Source organism: Chelonoidis abingdonii, chromosome 2, assembly GCF_003597395.2.
Source record: "Chelonoidis abingdonii isolate Lonesome George chromosome 2, CheloAbing_2.0, whole genome shotgun sequence".
NCBI lineage: Eukaryota > Metazoa > Chordata > Testudines > Testudinidae > Chelonoidis > Chelonoidis abingdonii.
In genome coordinates, this window is record NC_133770.1 from 23,611,337 (window position 1) to 23,627,595 (window position 16,259).

Consider the following 16,259-nt stretch of genomic DNA (forward strand, 5'->3'; position numbering starts at 1 on the left):
TGATCTAATCAGCCTGTCTGCCGTAACTGGTTCTAGCAGGTTCCTGATTACTCTAGTGCAGCCCCTGCTCTGGTCACTCAGGGAACAGAAAACTACTCATCCAGTGACCAGTATATTTGCCCTCTACCAGACTCCTGTACCTCACTGGTTTGGGTCTGTCACACAGCATTGAAGTTCTAAGAAATGGAAATACAAACAAACCAGAACTATCAAAGAAGCAACAGAAGTCTTCCAAAAAGCTCCTGACAGACCAGCAGACAGAGGAATTTTGATGTGTTCCGCAACTTTATGAGTTAAAGTGGCAATATGAATCAGGATCCTATCCTTAAAGTTCAATGAATATATAAGCAAGACTTCATTCTCTCTAAATTAGACTGAAAGTATGCTGTTAAATGTTTTCTCTACATTGTTACCTCTATATCTGAGCTTTTCTTATGACTTTACACTGGAGGCTGAGACCAAATTCATTCACTCATTTAAACTCATTGAAGTCAATAGAGAAACACGAAGCATGAATTTGACTTTCAAACACTGTCAGACTCATGAAAAGAGGAAGGGTAATATTTGTTCAAGACAAGGGGGAAGAAAATTGTAAGCATCAATTATTGAACGCTCAAAAACCTTATTACACAAGTTCTTATATATGCTTTACAATCTTTTTATTTGTTGTTTTTGCTTTACTATAGCTACATTATACTAGCAATCAGCCACCTAACCAACCACAAAGAGACATTAATAGCCACACCACACAAAGCTGGAATAAAGATTCTGCCATGTAAGGAAACAAAGGTGAGGGTAATTCCTTCTTCAAGAACATAACTCACAGTAATGTAGTACTCTAGCACATCAGTAGCATTATACATACTCAACCAACGTACGAGTGCTCCCAACTGAAATCATAGGCCTTACACTAGTCTTTTTTGCCCAAAATTTGTTACCAGTGGGATCAGCAGTGATAATTTTAAAAAAATTAACAAAGCAAGTAAGATTCCTCCACCTAAAGTATCATTTAAGCCTACTGAGTTAATTTTAAAAGGTATTATTGAGAGGCTTACATTTAATTATGTTAATATCAGAATCCTTTAAGATTAAGGATTACTCTTTGCCATTCTCCCCCAGGTGGGATAATCTTTCCACAACAGTGACCCTAGATCAGGGGTCGGCAACCTTTCAGAAGTAGTGTGCCGAGTCTTCATTTATTCACTCTAATTAAAGGTTTTGCGTGCCAGTCATACATTTTAACATTTTTAGAAGCTCTCTCTCTATAAATCTATTATATAACTAAACTATTGTTGTATATAAAGTAAATAAGGTTTTTAAAATGTTTAAGAAGTTCATTTAAAATTAAATTAAAATGCAGAGCCCCCCGGACCAGTGGCCAGGACCCGGGCAGTGTGAGTGCCACTGAAAATCAGCTCGCATACCGCCTTTCCCATAGGTTGCCTACCCCTGCACTAAATTAAAAGGCAGCATTAAATTTGTCTCCCAAATCACACACATTTTTATTTTATTATTTAATATTTATATTATAATAGCACCCAGAGGCCTAGGTGCTATTATAACAGGACCTCATTGTGCTGGGTATTGCACAAACACATTCAAAGACATTCTCTGCCCCTGAGAATTTACAATCAAATGTCACCAGAAGACCTTATTAGTGTAAATTAATGTATCATGTTAAAAAGCAAGCAAGAAAGAGACACATTTAAAAACTCATGTGTTAGAAGAAACTGACCTGGTGACCTATATCAATCTTTGTGAAACTGAAGGTACTAAGGTGGTTGTTTGCTCCTCTCACAGCTGGTTCTACCGTTTCTCTGAAAAGTTTCTCAATAAACTGGCAAATAAAAGGCCACAAGTGTTTTACAGTCTGAGGAGAAATAAATAAAGATTGTATTGAACAGTTAAAAACATACATATTTGTATTGTTTCAACACATGACAACGGAGAAAGTCTTCAAAGCAAAACATTTTTAAAAATATAATACAACTCTTCTCTCTGCCATCTGCCAAGAGAGCCCTCACTTCTGCATTTCCTACCACATGGAAAAGCCTTCTTGGACCAGCATCTTAATTCTCCATTTTCATATCTTGTTTAAGAATTTTTTTGCCCACTACTATACATATTAATTTCTCTATTCTAATATTTACTATTACTAAAATTTTGTTCTGGGATACACTTTGAATGAAAGACCCTACACCAACTGAAAGTGCATTGTTCTGTGTTTTATTTTATGCACATGGAACTTCAAAGTTCTGTTCACTTTTAAAACAAATACAAAATTGGTTAATCTGTATATGGTACATTAGGACAGGAGCCAAGCCAAAAGGTAAATTTATGCTTAGAATCTGCAGTTGACTGTCCATAAGCCTGATTTAAATTATTTTAATGCAGATTGAAACGGATCACTCTGTTCAAGAATGGCAGATCGTGATTTAGTACTATTACAATGGCATCACAATTATCAACTAAAGAAAGACTGGCCTTGGTTTACACAAACTGTATTTAGTGTGAGGGGTACAGATCTGTACACTGATCAACTGCCAAAATATCAAATGTAAAAGAACAATAAATATTTTATTTTCAAGTCCATCAGCTATCTGGAAAAACATCTTACCTTATTTAGCCATTCTGCCCTTTCTGTATCTGGAAAATGAACCTAAGGAGAAAGGAAAAGAAAAAAAAAAGCATTACTACAATCACACTTAATTAATGAAAATACAATGTAAAAATGACAAGTTGATATGGTACTGTAAGGATCAATAAATTTAATATCTGGAATTGGTACAAAGAACCAATAATTATCCAGGATCCAAGATTCATAATAAGAATGTATAAATGTGGTTAAATAGTTGAAGGAAATGTCAATTTAAAAATTGTAAACGAGGTAAATACACATTTATGTATACTCCATAGTACAGGTGCGTAGGAGGTATTGTTTTAGCACAGTGTAAATGATAGTGAGAGACCAATAAATACAACAGTCAAGTCCACAGCGAGATTAGTCAATACAACATACCTCTCAGTTTTAAGGACAGTGTACAAGGGTAACTTCTCTTTTGGGTATTTTGTAAGAAACATCAGAATACTCTCTGATGATTCTGAAAAATGACTTGTCTGGTGGTTATTAAGACCTCAAAAACTGAAGTGAGAAAGAATGAGGTATGTCACAGGGAGCAAGAACAATCATACACAAATCTCAATTTCTACTTCTGAAAAAGAATTAAGCTACTATGGATATTAAATACATGCCAATCATGCTCTGCACTGCTTCCATGAAACAAAGATGGACTGATTTTTTTTAATTTAAGTGATTTTGCAGATATTTCAAGACATTTAAATAAGATTTTTATTTATATGTTGCTAGTTCTTTACCTTATTCTCACTTTACAGTCTAAAATTCCCTCCACTCCCTGTTCCTACCCCCCCAAAGCCTCAGAGGTAGGGAGACTTTGTCTGAGCCAGTAGGGGAAAGCAAAGCCTCTAAGGATTGACACACATACTCCACCACCACCCTCCTCATGGGCACTCTGCCTACTTGTAACCTGGAGGAGTTCTATGACTGATTGTTTGGCTTGAAGGGTGAAGCTGTCAAGCACCAAAGGGGAGGATTTATAAACCCTTTCCCCTTCCCCCACTTCCAGATTCCCAGGAACATTAGGGTGACCAGTAAGAATCCCCAGTGGGAACTGACTGGAAGTCACCCAACAAGGGTAGCAGAGGCAGCAAGTGTAGCAGAGCAAATGGGGAAGCAGTGGCCCAGAGGTTGGGACACTTATGCACAGTCAGGCCCGAAGCTTTCCCCTCTTTGTGGCAATGACATGAACTCTGACTGGTTCTCCCTCCTTATGAGGTCCTATGGAAGGGTATCTTGGTAGGTAGCTGTCATAAACAGATAGTTAAGGGTTAATGTCTCTTTTACCTGTAAAGGGTTAACAAGCTCAGTGAACCTGGCTGACACCTGACCAAAGGACCAATCGGGAGACAAGATACTTTCAAATCTTGGTGGAGGGAAGTCTTTGTTTGTGCTTTTGGGGTTATTCTTTGTTCTCTCTTGGAGTTAAGAGGGGCCAGACATGCAACCAGGTTTCTTCAGTCTTTCTGAAACAGTCTATCATGTTCCAAATAGTAGTACTAGATAGAATGCGGATTAGTCTTTATGTTTATTTTCTTTATTTGCAAATGTGTATTTTGCTGGAAGGATATTTTTTCCTCTGTTTGCTGTACTTGTATCTTAGGCTAGGGGGGAGAGATTCCCTCTAGTCTATATAAGCTGAAGACCCTGTAAACGTTTTCCATCTTGGTTTTACAGAGAAAGCTTTTAATTAAAGGAAGAAAAAGTTAAAAACTTTCTTTTTAAGAACCTGATTGATTTTTTCCTTGTGTAAAACTCAAGGGGATTGGGTCTGAACTCACCAGGGAGTAGTGGGGGGAGAAAAGAGGGAGGGAAAGGTTAATTCCTCTCTGTTTTAGGATCCAAGGAGTTTGGATCAGTGTATCTCTCAGGGAAAGTGTGAGAGGGGGAAAAGAGGGGGAATGGTTTATTTCTCTCTGTTTTAAGACCCAAGGGATTTGAGTCTTGGGTTCCCCAGGCAAGGTTTTTGGGGGACAGAAAGTGTACCAAAACACTATATTTTTGGTTGGTGGCAGCGTTATTAGACCTAAGCTAGGAATTAAGCTTAGAAGGGTACATGCAGGTCCCCACTTTCTGGACCCTAAAGTTCAAAGTGGAAATAATACCTTGACAGTAGCAATATAGGATTAGGTACTATTTATTCTGCTATAAAGTGAAGTTCAGCACTGTGGGTTCAAATTCCACTAGGAAGTTTTTCAAAGCATGTCCTGAGTTTTTAAAAAGTTTGCAAGAAGCTACTGGGAGCCAGAAGAATGAGGAAACAAAATGATGGTGAGTGGGGATGCCAAACATACCACACATGCTGCAATTAAGTGGTGGCAGAAGAGATTGCTCTGATTCCCTCTCTTTTAACTATTGTTATGTGAATGTACATGTGTGGTTTTGATACAAAAAATTATGTAGCTCTGACATTTTTAAAGTTATAAATATTGACCCCGACATCAAAAGTTTGGGAATCCCTTTTCTCCAGAAAAAAAAATTCTTTTTTTTAATGCATCACTGAAATTTGTCCAGTATAATCATTACAGTTAGCAGATACGTACTCTGGAATTACAAACATAGGTAGATTTTTCTGCCTTTTTGTATAAAGATGTTTGTTCTTTAAGTAAATCTCTGACTTACTTTCAGTAAAAGGCTATGTGTTCAATATAGATTTCCTACTTAAAGAGTTTAAGTGCATGGAAATTATTAATAATGAATATTTGTGTCCTCTGTACTAGACTATAATATTTATTAATGTAGAATTCAATAGATGGGCAATCCAGGCTAACTTAGAAGCAGACAGCTGGGAAATCAAAACTTAACTGTCTCTACAAAGTATTTAGTAGCAAATTCAAAAATGAATATTCCAACAAAACAAAATAGTACATATGTGTATGTTTCATGTTTACATTGAATCAGAACCTATAATTAAACATAAAACTTTCATTCAATATTTGTCTCAAAACCTATGCTCCTTCAGAAGGGTTGAAAGGTATAAGGAAAAGAAAAAAAAAGGGCGAGGAAGATTTAGGAAGCGGGGGTTAAGTAACTGATTTTTGCCTTCCTTCAAGGCATCTGCTACTGATCACTGCTGATGAAAAATATCAGATTACTGTAGATGGGTAAGATAATGCTATTGTTTATCCTAAATTCCATTCCACTTTAAAGTTTGTAAAATGCTGAACAATTCTCCTTTCTACATATCTGCTCTTATATTCCTTCCATAAGTGCTGGAACCTGGAACTAGGGGTGCAGTGGGTGCTGCTGCACCCTCTGGCTTGAAGCGGTTTCAATCATATACAAGGTTTACAGTTTGGTTCAATTGCTCGCAGCATTCTTACTATAAAAATTGTTCCAGCACCCCAGATTCCTTCCTTCATGCTTCTATTTGCCTGAGATACTATGTACTGCTGATGTAATCTACTTTTACAAAAGCTTCCTCAAAACACAGTTATTCTGATGTCTATCAGTAATAAACCACTACACCAACTATTTTATTTAATATCTAGGATTGGGGCAGGGTGTGCGTGAATAACCACACTAGTATGTGGCAAATCAGTTATCTGTGTTTTGTGTTAATCGTACAATTTGTCCATTTAGACAAGATGTGTAATATATCCTGGATAAAATTCTGTATTTCGTTGGCTCACACATTGCCTATTCAGATTCTGTAGCATGTAAGCTATATATAAAATTTAAAAAGTTTCTAGATCTCAAGGTTGCAGCCCTCACCTTTCAAATTGATACAATGCTATCTTACCAAGTCTGCAGACCCACTGACACAATGCTTCCAAGAATTCTCCCACTCCCTATTATTTTCACTGATATGTTACCTCTAAAATCGGATGTTGACATTTTAAATGGAAGAATTAGCTACTTAAGTGCTGGTCAGTTCAGCAGATGGAATAAGGATGAAGGTTTTCATAGAACGGTGATTTGGGTCTTCTCCAAGTAAGGGAGAACAAAGTCAATGGGGAGTGGAAGGTAGAAAACTAAAAGTAGAAAGAAGAAAGATAGGGAAGGAAGAGGAACAATTGGCAAACAAAAGTATTCCTAAAGGTGAACCTAATTTTCCCAGTGAGTAATGCTTGATATAATGGTAAGGCACTAACCAAATAAATAGGCTAGTCTTGATATTACATACATTTCATATTCCACCCTTGATCTTTGTGGAAGCATCCAATTGACATCCATTATGGATTGAAAGGTGTATGTAATCCTAAATATATATCTTGTCCACAAACCATAATCCAAAATTGATTTTGACCTGCTCCACATATATGTTTGACATCCAGAATTTGGAGCATAAGCTCCTTAATGCATGGACCATGCCACCTCTGTGTTTTGAACAATGCTAAGCACAGAGCTGACATTCAATTAAATTTGAACTTGATACTGCATGTAGCATTTCCATCTCCTATTCTTTCCAGTCTCTCTTTGCATGCCTCTCCCACACCCACTTTCCTCCTGCGCACATTTCTTCTGGATAGCTTTAGATAGGTGGGACAGATAAATAGGAGGGAGAAAAAGCCAAATGCACAAGATTAAAGTAGTTTATAAGTTCTCTCAAATTAAACTAAAATGTGTCTATTAAGCCTTGCTTAACAGGGTACAGTTGTGTGTTCTGGCTCAGGTTAATACTTACTTGCCTTATATTCACATGACATACACCTTTGTATATGCCTTACAAAAAAGGGTCTCGTTTATATATGTATATAATGTATGGAACTATATAATCCTTTAGATGTCTCTTTACGAATCATAACAAGAACTAAAAGTTAAGCATAAAAAAGTATGTAATTTAATTCCATACCTGCACCCTTCAAGATCCTGATCTATCTTTATTATTCTACCCTTAAGTCCTCAAAACATAAAGAATACACTTTTGGTCAAGCAGAGCAACATATGGCATACACATGGCACCTCTTCTGAATCAACATTTTTTGCATTTTCCCCTATCCCCAGAGCATGAAGGCTATTAACTCTGGAGGGGTCCCAGCCCAAGCTGGGCAAGAGTTGAAGCTATAGTTGCATTTTAGATGCTCTACAACTCTGTTTTGGAAGGTCTACACTTCTACATCACAGTTTGACCATGTTTACATTGCAAACTTTGGTCAATGCACATTATATTGGCATAAAGCAAACACAGTGCCTATATCACTTGTGCAGGTGCATACTTGGCTCCTTGCATTAGCATTGTAAGTACTCATCAGGAGTGCTTATGCTGATGCGCAGTGCAATGCACCATGAATACATAATCCAGTGTGCAACTCGCCATCATCTGGAACACTGTATTTGGGGAAATTTAGCAAAGCATGGTGGGGCAAAATGAATATGCAAGGGAGACTTGGAGACCTGGGAGACTTGGAGCACCAAGCAACTTTCCCCATCCCATAATACAACGTCTCATAATTTTTGCACCATTTGAAAAAACCCCACAAAACCACACAGCACTTCTTGCTGTCTGCCATCTCTGACAGAAGCATGGAGCCTGCATTGCTCTGCACTATTTTCATGAGCATTGCAAACACAGCATTATTTGCAGAGCCGTAGGAAGAACCACAGCAGCAAGGTACATGACAATTTCATGGAGGACAGACTGCTGTGGGACACAGCAAAAACCAGTTAAAGGTTATTGATGGCACTTATGGAGCATCTGCAGATGGCCCAGTGCCATTTATGGGCCTGAAAAACAAACAATAATTAAGACATGGACAAACTACGGCCTGCGGGCCACATCTGGCCTGCAGGACTGTCCTGCCCGGCCCCTGAGCTCCCAGCTGGGGAGCCTAGTCCCCAGCCCCTCCTCTGCTATCTCCCCTCCCCCGCAGCCACGCTGCCGCTTGGGCCACGCTCTGGCCTGCCACTCCCACTGGGCAGTGTTGAAAGCGCAGCTGACTCTGGCTGCATGTCGTGGCTGCAAGCGCTATTGCTGGTAAGAGGGCAGGGGGCTCTGGGGGACAGGGAGGAGAGGGCAGTTGGATGGGGCGGAGGTTCTGGGGAGAGCGGTCAGGGCATGGGGAACAGGGATGGTTGGGAGTGAGAATCCCGAGGGCCTGTCAGGGGGCGGGGATGTGGATAGGGATCTGGAGAGCAGTCAGGGGACAGGGAGCAAGGGGGTTGGATAGGAAGTGGGAGTCCCAGGAGAGGACGGTCAGGGGACAAGAGCAGGGGGGTTGGATGGGTTGGGAGTTCTGAGGGGGGCGGGAAGTGGGAGGGGGCAGGGCCAGGCTTCTTTGGGGAGGCACAGCCTTCCCTACCCAGTCCTCCATGCAGTTGCCCTCGGGCCAAAAAGTTTGCCCACCCCTGCACTAACTGACTGATTAGGATTGCATTGTAAATTGCAAGTTTGGGATGACAAGCAGTGGCTGCAGAACCTTCAGATGCAAAAGCCCACATTCCTGGATCTGTGTGCTAAGCTCACCGCAACCCTCCAGCACAGAGACTCCAGAATGAGATCTGCACTAACTGCTGAGAAATGACTGACGATTGCACAGTGGGAGCTTGTAGCGCTGGATTACTACTGTCAATGGGAAATCATTCTGGAACTGGAAACTCCACAGTGCAGGCTGTTGGTTTGCAACTGTGCAGGGCCATTAATTGTCTTCTGCTACACAGGACTGTGACCATTGGTAATGTGCAGGACACAATGGATGGATTTGCAGCTATGGGGTTTCCAAAAAGCAGTGGAGTGACAGATGGCACACATGTTCCTGGTTTGACAGCAGCCCAGCCTGTCAGAGTACATCAACAGAAAAACTACTTTTTTTTTTTTTTTTTTTTTTTTTTTACAGTTATGCAAGCTTTGGTGGATCAATGACAGCTGGTCAGGGAAGGTGCATGACGCTCACATCTAAGAATACGGGACTGTTCAGAAAGCTGCAAGCAGAGACATTCTTTCCCAACCAGTGGATTACCAATGGTGATACTGAAATGCCAATAGTAATCCTGGGGAGCCACGCCTATCCCTTGCTCCTGAAGCCATACACAAGGCACCTCAACAGCACCAAGGAAAGATTCAACTACTGAGGCCTTGGCTACACTGGCACTTTACAGTGCTGCAACTTTCTCACTCAGGGGTGTGAAAAAACATCCCCCTGAGCGCTGCAAGATACACAGCGCTGTAAAGCACCAGTGTAAACAGTGCCGCAGCACTGGGAGCGTGGCTCCCAGCGCTGCAAGCTAATCCTCATGAGGAGGTAGAGTACGTGCAGTGCTGGGAGAGCTCTCCCCCAGCGCTGGCGCTACGACCACACTCACACTTCAAAGCGCTACCGCGGCAGCGCTTTGAAGTTTCAAGTGTAGCCAAGCCCTGAGTCAGCAGCTGCGGAAAGACAGTTGAATACGCTTTTGGTAGACTGAAGCACTGCTGGTGTGGTTTACTCACAAGATTGGATCTCAGTGAGAAAAATATCTCAATAGTTACAGCTGCCTGTTTAGTCTTGCATTATACTTGTGAGGAAAAGTTGCCTCAAGTGTCAATGCGGAGTGGCCATTGGCTAATTTCCAATAACGAGACACAAAGGCTATTAGAAGAGCTCCATGTGGAGCTATGCAGCCGAGGGAGGCCTTGAAAAAGAGTGTAGATACATGCACAGCTAGGCCAACTCAAGGCAACTTACTTTGACCGAACTTTGTAGTATAGCCCTGGCTTTTATTTTTAGTTACTTTGGGGCTAAATGGCCCTGAAGCACCATTGTTCATAAATTGGTAAATAAAGCCTTTTTTTGCTTGAGGCCCTTTAAACATGAATCAGGTGGGCAGAGGTAATTTTAACTTGATAAAGCAGTGCTGTGACCAGTAAGAAGGCTTACCCATTTTCAGTGATTATTTTCACACATTGACCCTTACACTGGCTATACTGAATTCCCTGTTCCATTCCACAGCCTGCATCTTTACAATACACACTAGCTCAACTTAAGACTAAGACTTCCTTTCTGCAACAGAAGAGGCACTGACACCAGCTTCTTGGACCTAGACTCTGGGTCTGGCAGCTTTGACAACACAGCATCCACAAAGCAATTCCACTGATGTTCTGTGCTAAGAGAGAGGGCAGCCAGTATTGGAGGCCTGCAGTTAACTCCTATTCAAAGCCTGCCTAGTCAGGCTTTGTGGATGGAGAAAGGGGATATTAGGGACTTTTAAATACAGAAACAGGAAATGTTTTTCACAATAACCATTTTTTTAATTGAACTTTTCATGCAAGTTTGATAAGTACAGTCACATTTGCCACTTGGAGATGTTTTTAATTATTAAAAAGATAACAAAGAATAATCCATGTAGAAATACTGTGGTAAATATTACCAGCACCCTAAAGACAGTGTTGAACACTAAATCAAATTCAATGTTAATAGTTTCAAGAATGTTTTATTCATGTTAAGATGTTTCTTTTCAAAATGCTTGGAGTTACACAGTTCTGCACTTTTTAAAATATACACAAGGCCACATTATCATACAGATACTTGTGCTTAGCCCTGAATAACTGTTGACTGTATTTTTCATTTTCAATGTGCTCTGCACCCTAAGCTGCCAGTTCCTGCAAAGTCCTGAATTTAGGATGAACTATTTTTTCTGCCATGACCAATTAAAAACTTAAAGCCCCAGAAAAAGGAATGCAACTCCCTGCTGCATATTCACTGTTAGCATATCAAAGCTCACTTCACTATCACCCACAATCAGTAACCACCAGCATGTGGCTACTGGGGGTGGCAAACAACTAAGAATAATGGTATGTCATATCTCCTCTCCTTTAACAATGGAGGTTTCACAAATCTGTACATGTGTCACTAAAAGAAAGCACAAGACAAAGAAGCTTTGCAAGCAGTGAGGTGTAGCATTCCCCTGGAAACAGTTTTGCGTAACTCGGAGCAAGGGAGACATCTCAGATAAATTGCTTGATTTAAAACATGAGCTGCAATGCGGTGACTGGTTGCCTGCTGATGCTCTATGTCATAAAAAACACCTGGCGCCTTATCTTTCTACCTTTGTCATCAGCCTTATTTAAAACTGTGTATTAACCAAAACATGTAACTTTACATAATTCTCCTACTTTGGAAAACCCAATTATATTTTCCAAGTAGTGCAGACGCAAGTATGGTTCTCAGCTACCACGTCTATTCCGTAAAATCAAAACTACTGTAAGCCAATTATTTTTCAGTGATCTACATAACATTGTTGCTTATCACATCAGAGTAATGAACACATTACAAAAAGGCTACTAACATCATGGTACCATTTAACAATATTACTACAGTTAAACGAAGGACTTCTTTAAAGTCAGGATAATAAAAGGTTACAATTATGAAGCATATTCTCTTCTAGAACTTGAAAGATTTGAGAAACTAGTCTATAAATTAATGTCGTTAAAGGCTGGACTGGTACACCAGCAGAATCTGAAAACACTTTTGTCTCTAGAAAAGCAAGAAAGCGTTTTCTACACAGGGTACTTCACAGTTAAGTAAAACTAGTTGTTAGCTGATCTCATGTGATGATGAGATCTGCCTACTAATGACGATAAATATTTTCTAAGTGGACCAAAACTTGAAAGGTTAGTATAGATTTCTTCAGGAATTAATGAACAGAATCAATATGCACTGATGCTGAATTGTGTTAAAACCCCTATTGCGAAAATGCAAAAATTGAAGTTAGTTTCTTCCATTTATGCTGTTCATTTACTTTATGCTCAAAATGAAAGAAAAGAAATGAAACTAGATGGATACATTTCATCTTTTGGTTCTCATCCACCAACACAATACAATTGAATTTAGAATCACAACACTGCAAGGAACCGTTCTTAAACAAATTTTCAGTTCAGTTCACAGAAGTCATTCCCTTCATATTAGATTTTGCATATCTTCCATCCTAACCCATCCTGCTTTGTCTGAAAAACCTACATTTTGAAATGAAACTAAGTGTTCCTTTAAACTATAACTGCCAGGCTAATTTGTTACAGTTTGCTTTAGCCCAGGCAGCTTTCATTGTAAACTAATTAGGGGAAATTGAAAGGAAAATAATCCTAGTATGAATACAGAGCTGGAAGCACAGTAAGTGGAGTTTAAATACTAACGGACCAACTGGTTACTGTAGAGCTAGCCAAAGTGAGAAGGAACGCTTTGGATTACAAGCAAAAATTCACAAAAGATTTATTGTTGCCAGAGGTGAAAGTAAGGCGGTATGGGCCAGCATGGCATACCGGTAAAAAGTGGCCACCGATACCCAGCTGACTATAAAGTGCTGCCGTGGCAGCACTTTAATGTCATTGTCCCTCTGCCCCCAGGAGGCGACAAAAGGAGCAGATGCCACAGGACCAGCAATTTAAAAGGGCCTGGGGCTCCGGCTGCCCCTACTGCAGCAGCAGCTGGAGCCCCAGGCAGTGTGGGCCAGGCAGTGCGGATTGGCTAGCTGAGGGATGCTGACCCCCCCAGCACCACCCCTTCTTCCTGAGGCTCCGCCCTTCTGGGGGGGATCAGGGGGTCAGAGCCGGCACCTGTACCAGTAAGAGTTCAATTTCACTTTCACCCCTGCCTGTTGCCAATACTAAAACAGTATACTAGAGTGACAGGGTGAAATACTTTTACATAATAATTAGGGCTCAAAAAAATACTACAAGGAAAATTATCCATACTGGCACCTGCTGGTAAAGTTAACCATCAACTAATTTTTCCATTACCACTTGGTTAATCTCACTCTGCTTCTGTCTAGCCTCTTTTCTTCTGCATGGAATTGTCTGTACAGTAGTCTTAAACATGTCATGTTATTAGCCTCTGCACAGTCATATCCATACTGGGTATAAAACCCTGCGTGTGTTGTCAGAAAGGGAAGTAGACTAGCTAAGAACCCTTGAGATAGCTTTACTGGGTGCAACCATAATTGTCTTGTTCTGGCATTCATCAAAGGCATTAAAGAAACCCAGTACCGGCCACTTACATTGACTTTAACAGCCCCAAAATCAGATTTAAGTCCAACACGGTTTAGAATAATACAGCAATAGAGTTAAGATACTGGAAAATGTCTAGTCAACCTATTATACTAAACTAGCTCACAGGAAGCAATGGAAATTGCTCATAAAAGGAACTAGTCCATTGTTATTCCTTCAGCATAGAAGCCACTCTACTAAGCAACCCATGTTTTCCGTGGCCTCTGGAATAGTACCAAGGTATCAACAAATGATGTCCCATTTTTAAAAGTTTGCAGCCTTTAGTCACATCAAAAGCACCTTTCAGACACTATCCGGGAATTAACCACTGGGCTCTCAACAACAGGCCCCACTTCATAAACTACTTCTTTTGGTTTTCCCACAATGAATGAACATCTATACATTCTGAATACAAGCCTGAAGTTCAGGATGAGAAGACAAAAGGTTTTTAAAAACACATTTACCATAATAAGCTGAGCTCCCTGTTTTGTGTTCACAGCAAAAAAAAAAAAAAAAAAGAAGTCAGAAATGCAAGATTTATACATGGAAATCAGAAGAATTTGGAAAAAAAGATGTATTTCATGAACAATAGTCAAGAAGCAGCATTTCATATATTCCATAATTAAAGCATATAATGAATGCTGGGATAGTATTTGAGTATAAGTTACCCCAGCTTATCAATTACATATAGGTAGTGAGAACTCAGGAACACAGTTCAGGATTTCTTGGTCCAATTAAAAATGAGATGAGGTTTACACTTGGAACTATAACTGTCAAAAGGGGCAGAGTGGGTCAACCTGAAGTAGCAGCACATAATGAAACCAAAGAACTAAAGCCCTTTTCAGAATTTTGGTACCATGCATAAACAGACCTTTGATGCAAGGGAAGAGACTTTTCTGGCCACATTTTTGAGCAGCTTACATAGTCACATATGGCTCTTGAAAACAATCAAGTGTATTGTGTGCACACCAACATCGTCCATGTGAACAAATCCAGTCCCTAACAGGCAAGAAAGTTCAAAGAACACCTACTATAAGTATTAAATTTAAAGAGACTCTGACACTTCATAAACATACTCTACCAGAGAGGAGAAAGTGCTTTAGTACAATGTTCTTATATTCTATTCCTTTGTTTCCAAAAAAACCAGATGTGTTCCTGTGTGTTCCTTAAGAGTTCAGAATCCTCTGACATAATTGTCTTAACAGCAACTATGTAACATCACAGAGGATCGAGCTATTTAGATGATGTCAAATCACTGTGACAGCATATGTCACAATGCTTGGATAAGAAATAAACAAGAGAACATGAACTTAGAAGGAAAAAGATTATTGTTATCCAATGACTAGACATATGCCTCTTTATTTTATGTGGAACACAGCTTTCATCTTTGATGGTCTCTTGCTGCAGTCTTAGCTTCTTCCCATGTTATTTTGATAGATCTCAATTCTGTTTCCATTATGCATTTCCACGCTATCCTTAGTTTATCTAGTCACTTCTGGCTCTTCGGGTTCCAATTCAACACTTGTTTTATGATGTTATTTAGATCTTTCCTTATGTATTTCCTAGCCATCTCCATTTTCGTTCAATACTTTCCTGTCCTATCAGTTTCTGTTTCGTCCTCTTCCAAAGTTCATTTGTGATTTTTTCTGGCCATCTCATAATAGTCAGGATTTGTTTAAGGCAGCTGTTTATGAAAACTTGGAGATGAGATAGTAAGGTCTTAAGTCTCCAAGTTTCAGCACCATGTAATAAGACCAAATATTTAACATCATTGTAAAGTTTTAAGTTTAGTTTGGAGGGAATGATTTCTGTTTCTTCAGAATGGCATCACACTTATGAAAGCATGTCTGGTTTTCATTATTTTGGCTTTAATGTCTTCATCTGTTCTATGTGTTGTACTTATAATATTGCCAAGATATGTGAATTATTGAACCTCTTGTATGTCAGGCCCAGAAAGTGTTATTGGGGTTTCTTGTTTTGCATTGATTATCACAGTTTTAGTTTTGCTTGTGTTGATTTTCAACTCTAATAACTGCACACAGGCCTGGAGATCATTTGTTTTGGCTTGCATGTCTCTATGGGTATGTCATACCAAGTTGAGGCCATCTTCAAACTTCTACATGAAAGTCCACTGCATGACCCTTGTATGAAAGCCTTTGATACAACAGATAGAACAGTTTTATTGAAGTTGCTACGCCACTACAGAATCGCTCAGAAATTTGTGATCATTCTGAGCTTCAATAAAAAATGTGAAATGCTAAGGAACCCGTAACAGTGAATTGACTAAGCCATTTCAAGTTAATATTGGCCTCAGATCAGATGTGTTACGTCTATCATTATCTTTTTACTGGTAGTGGACAGCATAATGAGAAACACCACAGAACCCCCAAGGGGCATACAATGGACTGTTACCCAATCGTTCTTAATAATTAGAAACAGAAGATACATGCCTAAATAGAATTTTTCTCATGAAGCATTAGAGACATTAAATAAAACTGTACACAAGGTTTTTATCAGAGCTGAGTGGAAATCAGAACCTGCAATTTAATTTTTTTACCCCCACTTGAAAAAAAGGAACCAAAACAAAAAAATACTGAAATTTCCAGCAAAACAGAATTCCAGAAAAACTTAGTTTGGGGATTATCAAAATGTTATGTCCTAATTTTCACTTTTCTGTATTATGTTGTATCACATAAAATTGAAACAAAAAGTTATTTCAAAATGGAA

At 39.4% G+C, this 16,259-nt stretch overlaps 1 protein-coding gene across 1 annotated transcript in view; it reads right to left on the reverse strand.

Moving 5' to 3' along the window:
* Nucleotides 1–16,259, reverse strand: part of ESYT2 (extended synaptotagmin 2) — a 138,968-nt gene that overhangs the window by 92,815 nt on the left and 29,894 nt on the right. Inside the window, 2 exon segments of the mRNA XM_032806341.2 lie at nucleotides 1,736–1,870; nucleotides 2,618–2,659. Of these exon segments, the coding sequence (XP_032662232.1) occupies nucleotides 1,736–1,870; nucleotides 2,618–2,659 (177 nt within the window).